The sequence below is a fragment of the Blennius ocellaris genome (genome assembly GCF_963422515.1).
Source record: "Blennius ocellaris genome assembly, chromosome: 17".
NCBI classification, from domain to species: domain Eukaryota; kingdom Metazoa; phylum Chordata; class Actinopteri; order Blenniiformes; family Blenniidae; genus Blennius; species Blennius ocellaris.
This window is the reverse complement of record NC_137666.1, coordinates 15884795-15897752: the sequence shown is the minus strand read 5'-3', so window position 1 is coordinate 15897752 and position 12958 is coordinate 15884795. Positions and strand designations below refer to the sequence as shown.

Genomic DNA, 12958 nt, shown 5'->3' with positions numbered 1-12958 from the left:
CGGAAGTGTTGTGACGTGTATGAACGACTTCCTGCTGAGCGCTGATTGGCTGCGGGCGTTCTACGGAGTTGGCGCCATTGCGAGTCTTCGTGTTGTCCTCAGAGCCCTCGCTCAAGAAATATCTTCTTTCTGCCAATATTAGCGGTATAACTGCAACGCTATGGCTGATAAAGACGGTAAGACCACTCATCTTCTTAACCCAAGTGAGCGCGTGCGTTTTGCCTATGAGGAAGGGAACCCAGCGTGCGGACTCGCCGGTGGTGTTTGGCGCGCCAGGCTGCTTCTCCTTTCATTGTTAGCAGCTGCTAGCATTAGCAACTAGCACGCTGGCTGAAAAGGTTTTTAAACCAATGTATGCAATGTTATTATTTCCCTCTTCCCAGACTGGCCTGTTTAATAGCAACCTTTCCCCGTGACCCCCAGTGATTTTGTGTTTTTATGAAGTTTGGTCAAACCATGTGTTTCTGCTTAAATATAATTAACCCCAGTGCTGTGCTATTTCAACTTTGAAAAGATTGTGGTGTGGAGAAAACAACCACACAGCCGTGTATATTTCTCACTAGATTTATTACATGGGTGCACCACTATTTTGTATCAATATTTAAACATGACTTTCTTGTACACGCCCACTGCCTTATCACTTTTTCCTGTATGGTTTTATTGCAAACTGGTCCCTGTCAGGTGGCAGGTAAATTATGCATGCGGTCTGTAAATTACATGATTTATCCATCCACCCATCTTCTATAGTGCTTTATCCCATTCAGGGGTGCTGCAGCCAATCCCAGTTAACTGGGCGAGGGCAGGCTACACCTTTTATTTTGGTAACCTGTGTGTTATTTTTGTAGCGGCATTTGATGATGCTGTGGAGGAGAGGGTGATCAACGAGGAGTACAAGATCTGGAAGAAGAACACCCCCTTCCTTTATGACCTGGTCATGACCCACGCCCTGGAGTGGCCCAGCCTCACGGCCCAGTGGCTTCCAGACGTCACCAGGTGAGATGTGATCCGCTGCACTTTTTGTACATTCCTCAAGATGGTGATGAAGTATTCACTAGCTGTGTCGCTCTTCACAGACCCGAGGGGAAAGACTACAGCGTGCACAGGCTGGTTTTAGGGACGCACACGTCTGATGAGCAGAATCACCTGGTCATCGCCAGCGTTCAGCTCCCAAATGATGACGCCCAGTTCGACGCCTCGCACTACGACAGCGAGAAAGGAGGTGAGTGATGATGAATCTCTTTGTAAAATAATGCATTTCTGTGTGTTGTGTGCTTAACCAGCTAAATGTCTCAACTAGTCCTGAGTCATGTTAATGACTTTTTCATGTAATTGTCGTAAGCTTTTCATATTAGTTTGACGTTTTCTCTCCAATAATGAATGAAGTTAAATTTTTGTTGAAATCTTTAATGCTTCAGAAACCGAAGGTATGTATGTTTTAGATGACACTCTAGTCAATAACATTCCGTGACCCACACATGCAATATACCCCCCCCGATTTGTTGAGTAAACTGAACTTTAATGCTGATATTTGCAGCGACTGTCTTCTGCATGGACTTTGCTTTATTTCAGAGTTTGGAGGTTTTGGATCTGTTAGTGGGAAAATAGAGATTGAGATCAAGATCAACCATGAGGGTGAAGTGAACAGGGCACGCTACATGCCTCAGAACCCTTGTATCATTGCTACTAAGACCCCCACCAGTGACGTGCTGGTCTTTGATTACACAAAGCACCCCTCCAAGCCTGGTAAGACCGTAGTCTAGGTGAGAACTTTTTTTTTTCCCTTCCTGTTTCAAACCAGTAAACTATAGTTACTGTTCAAATCCATTTTATTATTCTTATTTGCTTTTTTTAAATTTCATCACACCTCTTCAGTTTTTAAGATGTCTTTATGTTGTAGACCCCTCTGGAGAATGTACCCCCGACCTGCGCCTGAGGGGCCATCAGAAGGAGGGATACGGCCTCTCCTGGAACCCAAACCTCAGTGGCTGCCTCCTCAGTGCTTCTGATGACCATGTAAGAGTCGGGATGCATCCTGAATGTCATCTTCTTTTTAATTATTATTATATTTACATTTTGCTAATCAGATTTTTACAGAATTTCAAAAGGACATCAATAAAGAATACACAGAAGTAAATACAGAAGTCGATAACTATTAGGAGGATGGCACCTGATCCCCCTACACATAACAGCTGGATCTAAAAGATATGGGACATGCACCACATGGAGAAACGCAGACTCCCAAAATCTATGTTCACTGAAAGAATGGCCTCCTGCATTGTTCCTGTTGGTTCAGTGACACTCATCTCTTAAGGATAGTCCTGCGTTGAAATACCTTTATATACAATAAGTTTGTAGGAAAACACAAAACAGTGCTGAGGGAAAGGAGGGCGTTGTCCTAATATATATATATATATATATATATATATATATACACACACACACAGTTTTTGTTTTGTTCCTAAATAGATGTTGCTGTTCTGTATGGCAACGGGGAAAAAAGCATAGACCTGTAAGATGTATATTGTATACATTTCAAGAAATTTTAATAAAGATTAAGTTTAAAAACAAACAAACCCCAAATTCAACAAAAAGTTTCAAACGTAGCAGTAACGAGTGTTTCTCCTTAAAACTATTGTGAACTGAAAGCTCACACTCATATCTCTGTCGACTTCATGAATTTTTTTTAATCAACTGTACTTGTTATTGTTGTGTTTATAAAATGTCCTCTGTCTCCTTTGTAGACTATATGCCTGTGGGACATCAGCACAGTTCCCAAGGAGGGCAAGATTGTGGACGCCAAGACGATCTTCACGGGCCACACTGCCGTAGTGGAGGACGTCTCCTGGCACCTCCTGCACGAATCGCTCTTTGGCTCTGTGGCCGACGACCAGAAGCTGATGATGTGAGTAGATCGAGGCGCGGTTCACGAGAAGCAAAGGGACCGCTCGGGTTCAACCTTCCGACAACGATTCTTCTGTTACGACAGCTGGGACACACGGTCCAACAACACCTCCAAGCCCAGCCATGCAGTGGACGCCCACACCGCCGAGGTGAACTGTCTGTCCTTCAATCCCTACAGCGAGTTCATTCTGGCCACCGGCTCTGCAGATAAGGTGAGAAACTTTGTGGCGTGTTGTTGCTTCATGTGACGCAGCATCGGTTCCCTTTGTGATACTGACTGTCCTTGTTTGTAGACTGTGGCTCTTTGGGACCTGAGGAACTTGAAGCTGAAACTGCATTCCTTTGAGTCGCACAAGGACGAAATCTTCCAGGTGAGAAGAGAATCTGATGTGTAACTTTTGGTTTTCTATTTTGTTGAGGTTTCTGTGGTATAGATTTTTTGGAAAAAAAATGTTTGTTTCCATTCACGCCTGCACCAGTGTTAAAGCTATTTACAATTGTTCCACTCAAAAGCCCTGAGGTTCTTTAATATATATGGACATTTCCCCTCAGTGCCCATCTATGTTAAGCTGTTGTAGATAAATACTTTAGATATGTTACATGCAGGCTGTGTTGTCCCAACAGGTTCAGTGGTCTCCTCATAACGAAACCATCCTGGCCTCCAGCGGCACCGACAGGCGGCTCAACGTCTGGGACCTCAGCAAGATCGGCGAGGAGCAGTCCCCAGAGGACGCTGAGGACGGCCCTCCTGAGCTGCTGGTCTGTTCTGACTAACAACTGACTTATAATGAGTTATAATATGTAATTCACTAGAGCAAGGGTGTCATACTGGACTGGTAAAATAGTGCCGTAATAACACTTTAAATTTAAACTTGGTGTCTCTTGCGGGCAGGTTTTGGATCACAGGCTTTATGTTTTTACACCCTGTTCTAACGTCTTTCTCCGTCAGTTCATCCACGGTGGACACACGGCAAAGATTTCCGATTTCTCGTGGAACCCCAACGAGCCTTGGGTCATCTGTTCTGTATCAGAAGACAACATCATGCAAGTGTGGCAGATGGTAAGAGCCTCGTGGCGAACCTCGCTATACAACCGCCACAAAATGCACCGCCGAGGGAACTTTTACTCCTGTGTTGACGTCAACGCGGTTATCAGAGCAGCACTAAATCCTTCTCCGGAAACTGCTTCTCCTTACAGGCGGAGAATATTTACAACGACGAGGACCCAGAAGGAGCTGCTGACTCTGAGGTGCAGGCATGAGTCCCGTCTCGACATCTCGCCTCCTGACCTTGTTGAGGAACGATTGGTTTTTCACTGGTCGGAGCGCAAGCAGTGGAGTTTTTTTTTTTTCCAAGTACATTTTTGGGCGACGGTTTTTAGACGGGCGAAAGGTTGAAATGCTGAATTATTGTGGCGTATTTAACAACAAGGTCTGTTCGGTCCAAGTTTCTTTTCTTTTTTTTTTAGATACTTTTTATTTGTCAAACTCGGTGGGAGGAAACGGCCACAAACACATCAGTCATCATCAGATTCGTTGTTGAGAAAGCATTTCTACAGAGATCCATTTTTAATATAATTGTACATATTGTAGTTTTTCCTTTATATTTGTAGTAAGTTTTGACGCATTGTGTTTTGTCCCTTGTGTGTGTTTCTCTGCAATTGTCTGTGCTGAATATGATCGTTTGTGTTAAGTGTATTCATAATAAAAAAAAAATTCAATATTTACATTTGAGCTGTTTGTGTGCTGATGATTGAGTACCGAGTTGTACCAAATAGCAATAATGGAGCCTGTAGCGTTGCCTGTTTTAATTACATCTACAAACAACTGCAGTATTCTTTCTAGGATCTGGAGCAGTAGGAAGCTTGACTCCAGCCTCAATGTTTGAATCTGAGCTTTTCGGGTTTGAGCTCTGATTTCCCCTCCATGATAATCATTTTAAGTTTCCAAGTTTCAGTGGAGGAAGAGAAGTACATCTGGATTCTCATGTCTTCTGATAGCTGACCTGTTGCCCTTACAGACCACTGCCTACAGTACGTTCCCATACGTTTCGGCTTACTAGTTTGTTTTGCTCCCCTGAGGTGGTGGGAATAGTGTTTCTCCTGTAATTTTTCAAAGGAAATAAAGTGAAATTCTTACTTAAAGACAGTTCAGGATTACATTCGTGGGACAGGGACATCTTATTGTTTGATCTTTACAGCCATTCGAAGCGTTTAAGATCAATTTGTGCCGTCAAAATAGGTCTTTACTGTTGTAATCCCACGAAATGACCCTGTAAATCGTAAATGAGCTGCATTTTTTTGGCGAATTTTTCCCACTTCAGCAGCCTCAAACACTGATAGTTACATATTTACACGCCAGTGGTGACGCTGCCTGACCTTGACTGGGAGTGATTTGGGCTTCTGGATATCTTCAGATAATAATAATAATAAAAAAAAGTGCGAGGTGGTGGGGAGTCAAAACCAATGACCGCATTTAGAATATGATCAAGCAACAAGCAATTTTTTCCCCCCCAGCATTCCTTGTGTCCTAACTGAATAATATACCACATATTATGTATTCGATGGGTTGTGTGCACCCAAATCCGCTTCTTTCATACTGGTAAAGCAGTATATGAGTTGACAACCAGCTTCACCGTCTTGTATATCTGGATCATGGCTGTCTGGGTCGGCGAAGGCAGTCAACCGTTTCATTGCACAGGCTGCTGGGGAAAAAAAGCTTTCATTTTGAAGGCTCTGCTTTTGTATGTTAGTGAAAAATGTCAGCCAGAACTTAGAGTCACTATAATGCTAGTCAGAGTGTGCCATGTGTTGAGATCCAGTTTGAAAACTGGTCTGATGGGATGATGTAGCTCATCATTGCTCCTCCTCTGCAGTCGCCGGACTGGATTCATCGCAGCCTCTGTAAAACCAACACGTACAGTTAGTTGTCAGTCATCACGTTGCTCATGTTTGAGAGAAACTCGAGAGAAAAGTCAGATTCAACTTACCTCAGAAATGCCAGCTCTGCTAAAAGGCCATTCTTAAGATCTTCTAAATCTTTTTTCGATTTTCTTTGGACATCAAACTCCAGCTGGAGCTCTCTCAGAGTCTCTTTATATTTCTCTACAGTCTCCTGAACAAAGTGGAAAGGAAAGCATCTTAGCCGCTTTTGCCCAACATCCCGAATGTCTTTCACCCGGACGTGAGTAACCGCACCTTGTGTTGCTCGGCGTTCTCCTCTCGCTCTGCCTCCAGGAGGCGGAGCCTCTGCTCCACACACGACGCCTGCGACCCGAGTCTCTGTACTTCCTCTCTCAGGGGCCCCAGGCGGACCCTCAGGTCACTTAACTGCTCCCTGCTCTTTCTCAGGGCCTCCTCTCCAGCCTGCCTCCTCCTGAGCAGGGCCACGAGACGAGGCTCGTACCAGCCCTCCAGGGCCTTCACGCTGCAGCTGAGCCTCCGCTGCAGCTTGACGGAGGCCTGGCGGCACAGGCCGACGTCGCTCGCGGCCCGGGGCCTGTGGGGCCTCGAGGCCTGATCCCTGAGGGTCTTCATCCGGGTCTGGTGGACTTCCTGGAGAGTGGACAGCTCCTGTGACAGACTTTGGATCTGGGCTTTCAGCTCCTCCTGTTAACACATGGAAATGAGTCGATTTGCTGTCAATGTAGTTAAAGAGACTGAATATGTCTTTATGGTTCGAGGGTTTTTATTTTGTTCTGTAAGTAATACTACAGTAAAAAAAGTAAAACACCTTAAACACAGCACAAGTGTGTTGCGCATGGAAAACTACTCAAAGGTGATATCTGGTAACATTGTTCAGTTGCTGTATAACAAGTCAATTCAATGAACGCTACACAAATATCTTTCAGGTTTTCATCATCTTGAAGTGGCCAAATATCTGTAAATCATCAACAAAAAGCCTTTATTGAAGTTTAGCGCCTTAAGTTGTTAATATTTGTTCTCTTCCTCACAGCAACAGTCACATTCATTTCCCACTTCCTCTGAAATATGACAGTGTTTTTATCATAACCACAATTCTTTTTCTATCTTTCTTGAGTTTTTCTTTTAACATTTTCTACCTACATGTGTAGATGTTCAATGTTCTCTCTTAAAACTAAGCCTAAGCTGTGTAGAGTCAATATTAATTATTATTGCAATATAGGGTTTAATTTTTGCAGGAACCAGGATTCCATATTTCCTATAATCATGATCAAATATAACTTGAATGTAATATTTAGTTGACTAAATACACAATTTCTGATCTTTATGCAATTTAAATGTAAAGTATTAAAGACAAACTATTTCTAATTTTGACATTTTTGGCTGAAGTGAACAACCTTGAGCCTGTGAATAAATAGTGTGACTTTTCAAGTTTTAGACTTTGCAGCTCTGCATTTCTTGGTTTTCGAAATCTAAATAGTTGTTTTATTGAGTTTGTTGATAGATTCTCTTAAAAATGCCAAATACAGACCAGAGAAGAACCTTCTGGCAGATCTCTTCATTGTTATTATGCTGAACCTGAATATCATGCTCTCAAATTAGATGTTTGATGCTTCTCAGAAAAAGAAAGAATGACGCATACGATAGAAATACTAACCATAACCCCAATGACGCCTCTGGCCTGGAGCCACAAAGTGTCTGGAAACATTCCGGCCATCATTTATGTCATTTTAAACAGCTGTGAGGAGGAGCGATCCAGCTGTCAGGCTCCATGGATGCTGGAATCTCTTTGTATGTTAACTTCTGATGAAGTTCTGTTGTTTTCATGCAGTTTCATCGAAGCTGAAGTAATTTTGCTCCTTTTGAAATCTCACTTGACACCACACACTCCTTGAATTATTTAGAAATGAAGAATTTAAACATGTGCGTTCTGTTAAAGAAAACTTCAATACCTAGTTTTGTTTTGTTTATTTCCCAATTGGGACTTTTTCAAATCAGGTTAAATTAGAAAAAACCCCAAATGTAAAGTTGACTAAAATTACACTGTATTCGTCAAACTACAGTGAAAGTTTGGACCCCCCCCCAAGACTTCTGGCAGATCACTTCATTGTTATTATACTTGATGATGGCATATACTTGAATATCAAGCTTAAAACAATATTACTTGTCAGGGACGTCCAGCAAAAAACACTCACATTGAAATTATATATTGGATGCTTCTCTTTCATTTTAAACATCATTAACCTTTAAATTTCAATGAATTCAACACATGTGGCAGCCTCTATGTGTACATTCTAGGGTTTCCAATTCATTCAAATCAAGTCAACATTTTGTAAGTTGTGTAACTCCTCAAATTGAGGCAAAATTAAAATGTTTACTACATGTGTTCAGCCTTGCCTCCAACTGCAAAGAGCAAAACATGTTCAGTAAACAGAGAACTGAGAGGATGTGGGAAAGAAGAGAACAAGAGGAAATCCCTTAAGATAACAAGATAACAATAGCCATCAGTCACCTGGGCCTGACAGTAGCAGGAAATAGAAATGCGGCAACAGATATTTGTGTGTTTGCGTCATGGTGGTAACTCAAGAAACCAAAACACGGTGTTGCGTGATTTATGTCCACTGAGGATCAGGCAGAAACATCAAAATTGAAGTTACCATTGTGACATGTTTATACAAGTAACCAGATTACTTTATTAGTAACAGTAAAACAATTTTATTTTAATTTATTAAATATACCTGTTCAACTACTTGTTACCTAAAATAAGTCCTCAGTCAGTGACTTGGCAGCAGCTCAGCGTATTTAATCATCTAACAAAACAACTGAGAGAGATAATATCATTCGTACAGGATTAAGACAGTTCTGAAAGCAACATATTGTGAGTATTTGTATATCTCAAAGATATTTGCATCCATTCTGACATTCAGCAGAAGCTACAGCACAATCACAACTAGTATTTTATCTCTTTACACAAACTCTTTTATTAATCTTTTGCTTTGTCTCCACAAATAGAAATATTTCTGCCACCAGACTAAAAAAAGTCTTTCCATTCTTTCCCACTTTTGTTCAGAATCATTGCAACTTTGACCGAGACTTTGCGAGTCCTCAGGCTGGATGGCCTTCCTGCAGCAACGGGAAAAATACAAAGTAATTCTTGTTTATCTACAGTAAGGTTGTTCTGCACATTTCATTTCAGCTGTATTTCTAGATCCCGCTCCTTTGAATCAGATACATTCATTTAGACATCTCAAATCCATTCAGGTCATCGGTGTGATGCACTCACATATCACACGGAATCACCTGTTATCGGTATCATACAGAGACGTTCACAAGGAAGCCCCGCGGCCCCACTGAGGCCGTCTTTATCAATTGGTGCACAGAAAAAGGGAAGAATGAAGCAGATGATAGAAATACTAACCATAACAACAATGATGCCTCTTGCCTGGAGCCACAAAGTGTCTGGAAACATTCCTGCCATCATTTATGTCATTTTAAACAGCTGTGAGGAGGAGCGATCCAGCGATCAGGCTCGTTGGAAGCTGGGAAATATTGGTATGTTAACTTCTGATGAAGTTCTGTTGTTTTCAATGCTGTTTCATCAAAGCTGAAGTAATTTTGCTCCTTTTGAAATCTCACTTGACACCATACGCTCCTTAAAATATTTAGAAATGGAGAATTTAAACATGTGCGTGTTGTTAAAGAAAACTTCAATACCAAGTTGTTGTTTTGTTTATTTCCCAATTGTGACTTTTTCAAATCAATTCGTATTCGTCAAACTACAGTGAAACAAATCCCACAATCCTATTAACTCATCCTAATCACCTCATTATAAAATAGTGTCCTCCAAACGTGTTTTTATCAGAACTGTTGTTTTATGTACATAAGTGTAGTTAATTTATAACAGTTAGTTCTAAAAGAATAAAATTGGCAAAAACAGAACGTGACCCGATTTAGTATTAAACTTTTAAATGACGAGAGTCGTGCTCTATTTACCACGAATTTCAACTTAGAAATGTAGATTATTTAAAAAAAACAAAACTGTTTTCAGTTGCTTTAGCTGGTTTTAGCTGTTTATACCTTTGTAGGTTGCTATTTAAACTGTTCCATCTTTTCTTTTAGTTTCAGCATATCTATCTATCTATCTATCTATCTATCTATCTATCTATCTATCTATCTATCTATCTATCTATCTGTCTATCTATCTATCTCACAAAATGCAAATCCTGTTGTTCACCTGTGTGACAGCCGACTGTGACACGTCGTACTCCCGCGCAGCCAGAGTCACCTGGCCCTGGATGCAGTCTCTGGCCGCCGCAAACAGCTTCCTCTTCACCTGCTGCACTTCCTCACGAACGGCAGCGGAGTCCAGCTGAGCCAGACAGAGCTGCCGCCGGGCCGTCGACAGCTTCCCTCTCAGAAGCTGCACAACCTGCAGCCACGGCTCCTGCAGACAGAGCAGCTCCTGGATCAGCCCGTCTCTCTGCCTCTCCAGGCAGGACACTCGCCGGATGCTGTGCTCAAACAGTTGTCCCAGACTGCTCATGTCCATCTGTATGGTGAAGTCCTCTGCGCACGCCAGCGTCTCCGTTGTGGAGTCACTCCGGCTGATTTCTGTGGCGTCTCCAATGTGTTTGAGGTCCATATTTGAGCCCTCAGTCGAGTCCTTTCCATCAGCCAGTGACCTTTGACCGTCCATAAGCGGGAACACTAAAAAATCTATTAAAGGGTCAGTTTTTATTCAGATAGCACAGTTCAGACTGTAAAATTCAATTGAAAACATTTGAGTCAAATATACCAATAAATAGTGGGAAAATAATAGTAAATCATACATAATATAAAAGATAATATGGTGTTAAGTCAGCTAGAATGAAATGTAAAAACCTTAGATTAGAAATATAGAGGCCTATATGCATTCAAAGAAACATGTGAATTAGCGTAACAATCAAACTGAAAGACAAGATGACTGTCTTCAATCAATACGTGCTCAATAATTACTGATGAGATGAACAAAAACTGAAGAGATCGACCTGATAATCGCACACAAGCTGTTTCATGTCTTCAAAGCCACATTATAGTCGAGTTTGCAACTTTTGAAGGCAGCAAAACACATATACCTCCCACAGGATGACCTTAAATTTCGTCACCATCACAAACTCTCCCACTACTTTTGGTTTATCGCAACACAATGTAGTTTTGTACTCACACTACGACTGGTGTTCAAGTCCACACGCCGATGCACGCAGCTTGCTTCAAGTTTTAAGAAGACCTCCGCAGTGTGTTTGTGTCTCCAGGAAAACACAGGCACACTCTCCGTATATTTATAACACAGGGGGGAAACTCTATCTAAGACCCGCTCATACCCCCCACATGGAATCACAGACCGTGTCAGAGCTTGCGATCCAGCCTGCCAGCATGCTCTGGATGCATCAGCTCGTCCTGCCAGCCGGCTCAGGACGTGGAGGGCTATATTTGTACAGGTTCACTCCCTCAATTCATGCTCATCCAAGCAGGTAGTGTCATCGTGTTTTAAGGGGGAAAAAAACGATTACATTTTTTATTGATTCTCATGAGAACTGTACATACAAATGCGACGTTGTGATACAAACTTGTCCTTCAATAGCTCTTTCCGGTATTTTGCTCAGCTGCCAGTAAAGTTTGCGTAATTCATATACAATATTTGTTGGAAGTGTTTTGCATGTTGCCTATTACGCCTCTGAATAACAAACACACAAGGCCACACACTGAGATACGAGAGCAAGAATGTCATGCTGGAGATATAAGGGTGTTTTCAGAGAACAATGCATATGATTCACAACATTAAATAACTCATATTTCACATCAGAAGTTTTAATGTTTGGTGAAAGTCCATATATGTACATGCTCATAAATTAATCACGCTTATCTGCATGCATACAGAGTCCAGCGAATGGTATGCATCTTCATGTTTGGTAATGTTTGGGTAATATCAAATAATTCAAAAGATAAGCTGTTTGTTAAACTGGCTGGAATAGATGTCATAATAACTCCATGCGTTACTCTGTTCATCCACCCTGTACCCCTATAGCCAGATTATTGCTGGCCTCTGGTGCTTATCCTGACCAAACTTGGGTAAAAGACTCAATACATGATCATATAGCTCAGTACTGTCCCATTTTAACTCTTAATGTTGTTTTTTTTAATATGACAAGGGAATCTATTAGTGATTTTTGACTCAAAAAATGAAAATCTGTTACAGTAGGCTTCAGAGACAAAGCTTATCCTTTTGTTACACAATATATTTATTGTCATTTTCTTTTTACCCCTCTATTAAAGAATGAATTTATTGGGTACAAATATGCAAATCAAGAGCATATTTGTGAACACATATCTATCAATGCTTTTTGAGAAATATTTGAAGTATGAAGCCTTTTATTGTCACTGTTACAAAAACAATGAAATTCAGTTCGGTGTATTATCACCATTGAAAGCTAGATTATATAAAGCAATGTTAATGCAAACAAATAAATATTACTTGATAACAGACCTTGAAATAACATTTAGAATCTAGATCGAAGACTATACTGCAAACCCAAGGACACCAAAATAAGTAAATATCTTTTCAAACAAGTATCTATCGTGTCCAAAAATAATGTTTCAAATTTTGCCAAGTGCTAAATAATTTGCACTGCAGTATGCTCTGGGATGTGTATATAAATTTGTCCCAAGACTTATATTCATATTCACGTTTTTAGTTCGACTTATAGTTAAGTGCAATTTACTTATAATTTATCAGTTCCTCATGTACTCCTTTCACAAATTATTGCGATAAAAATAAGTTTTAGATAGAAATTCTTCATTGGAATAATATTCGACGCTCCTGACGTCCGCCTGCTGTTCCGCACTTTCACCGCTAGATGTCCGCAGCGCTCTGAGCGCAGCGTCGTGCGCTCTCACCTGAGCGCGTCTTTTCTCCTCCTCCTCCTCCTCCCCCTCCTCCTCGTCTTCCTCCTCCTCCACCAGGTGGGACAGCCGCAGGTCTGCGGCAGCCTAAACTTCACTCCCGACGCCTCCTCTCTCCGCTTCAGTCCACAGACCCGCAGCACTGACAGCAGAAGGGACACTTCTGTGTGTCCCTTCAGAGCCAACACGAGTCTCTTCA

At 41.5% G+C, this 12958-nt stretch overlaps 2 protein-coding genes across 3 annotated transcripts; one reads left to right on the top strand and one right to left on the bottom strand.

The window, feature by feature from the left end:
- The first annotated feature begins 133 nt into the window (after window positions 1-133).
- Window positions 134-4233, top strand: LOC308142778 (histone-binding protein RBBP4). The gene is made up of 11 exons (XM_080513351.1): window positions 134-176; window positions 846-993; window positions 1074-1219; window positions 1570-1743; window positions 1898-2013; window positions 2742-2902; window positions 2987-3113; window positions 3195-3272; window positions 3526-3660; window positions 3851-3961; window positions 4099-4233. The coding sequence occupies exons 1-11, from the start codon at window positions 161-163 to the stop codon at window positions 4159-4161; spliced, it is 1275 nt and encodes a 424-aa protein (XP_080369477.1). The 5' UTR covers window positions 134-160; the 3' UTR covers window positions 4162-4233.
- A 1429-nt stretch (window positions 4234-5662) lies between these two features.
- Window positions 5663-11100, bottom strand: LOC308142779 (syncoilin-like). 2 transcript variants are annotated; one of them, XM_080513352.1, is made up of 5 exons: window positions 11024-11100; window positions 10055-10536; window positions 6097-6507; window positions 5889-6013; window positions 5663-5800 (listed from the first exon to the last, which is right to left on the bottom strand). In XM_080513352.1, exons 2-5 carry the CDS (start codon window positions 10514-10516, stop codon window positions 5755-5757), a joined length of 1044 nt encoding a protein of 347 aa, XP_080369478.1. In that variant the 5' UTR covers window positions 10517-10536; window positions 11024-11100; the 3' UTR covers window positions 5663-5754. The 2 variants fall into 2 exon arrangements, with proteins under 2 accessions (XP_080369478.1, XP_080369479.1); XM_080513353.1 differs by having other exon boundaries at window positions 10055-10527; window positions 11024-11098.
- Window positions 11101-12958: the final 1858 nt, after the last annotated feature.

What these genes read in the sequence shown, in the direction of transcription:
- LOC308142778 (XM_080513351.1), top strand. An exon ending in TCAGTGCTTCTGATGACCAT is followed by an intron (nt 2,014 to 2,741) that starts GTAAGAGTCGGG and finishes TCTCCTTTGTAG; the next exon opens with ACTATATGCCTGTGGGACAT. An exon ending in GACGACCAGAAGCTGATGAT is followed by an intron (nt 2,903 to 2,986) that starts GTGAGTAGATCG and finishes CTGTTACGACAG; the next exon opens with CTGGGACACACGGTCCAACA.
- LOC308142779 (XM_080513352.1), bottom strand. Translation starts at nt 10,516, where the DNA reads ATGGACGGTCAAAGGTCACTGGCTGATGGAAAGGACTCGACTGAGGGC. An exon ending in AGAACGCCGAGCAACACAAG is followed by an intron (nt 6,014 to 6,096) that starts GTGCGGTTACTC and finishes CACTTTGTTCAG; the next exon opens with GAGACTGTAGAGAAATATAA. An exon ending in GCAGAGCTGGCATTTCTGAG is followed by an intron (nt 5,801 to 5,888) that starts GTAAGTTGAATC and finishes TTGGTTTTACAG; the next exon opens with AGGCTGCGATGAATCCAGTC.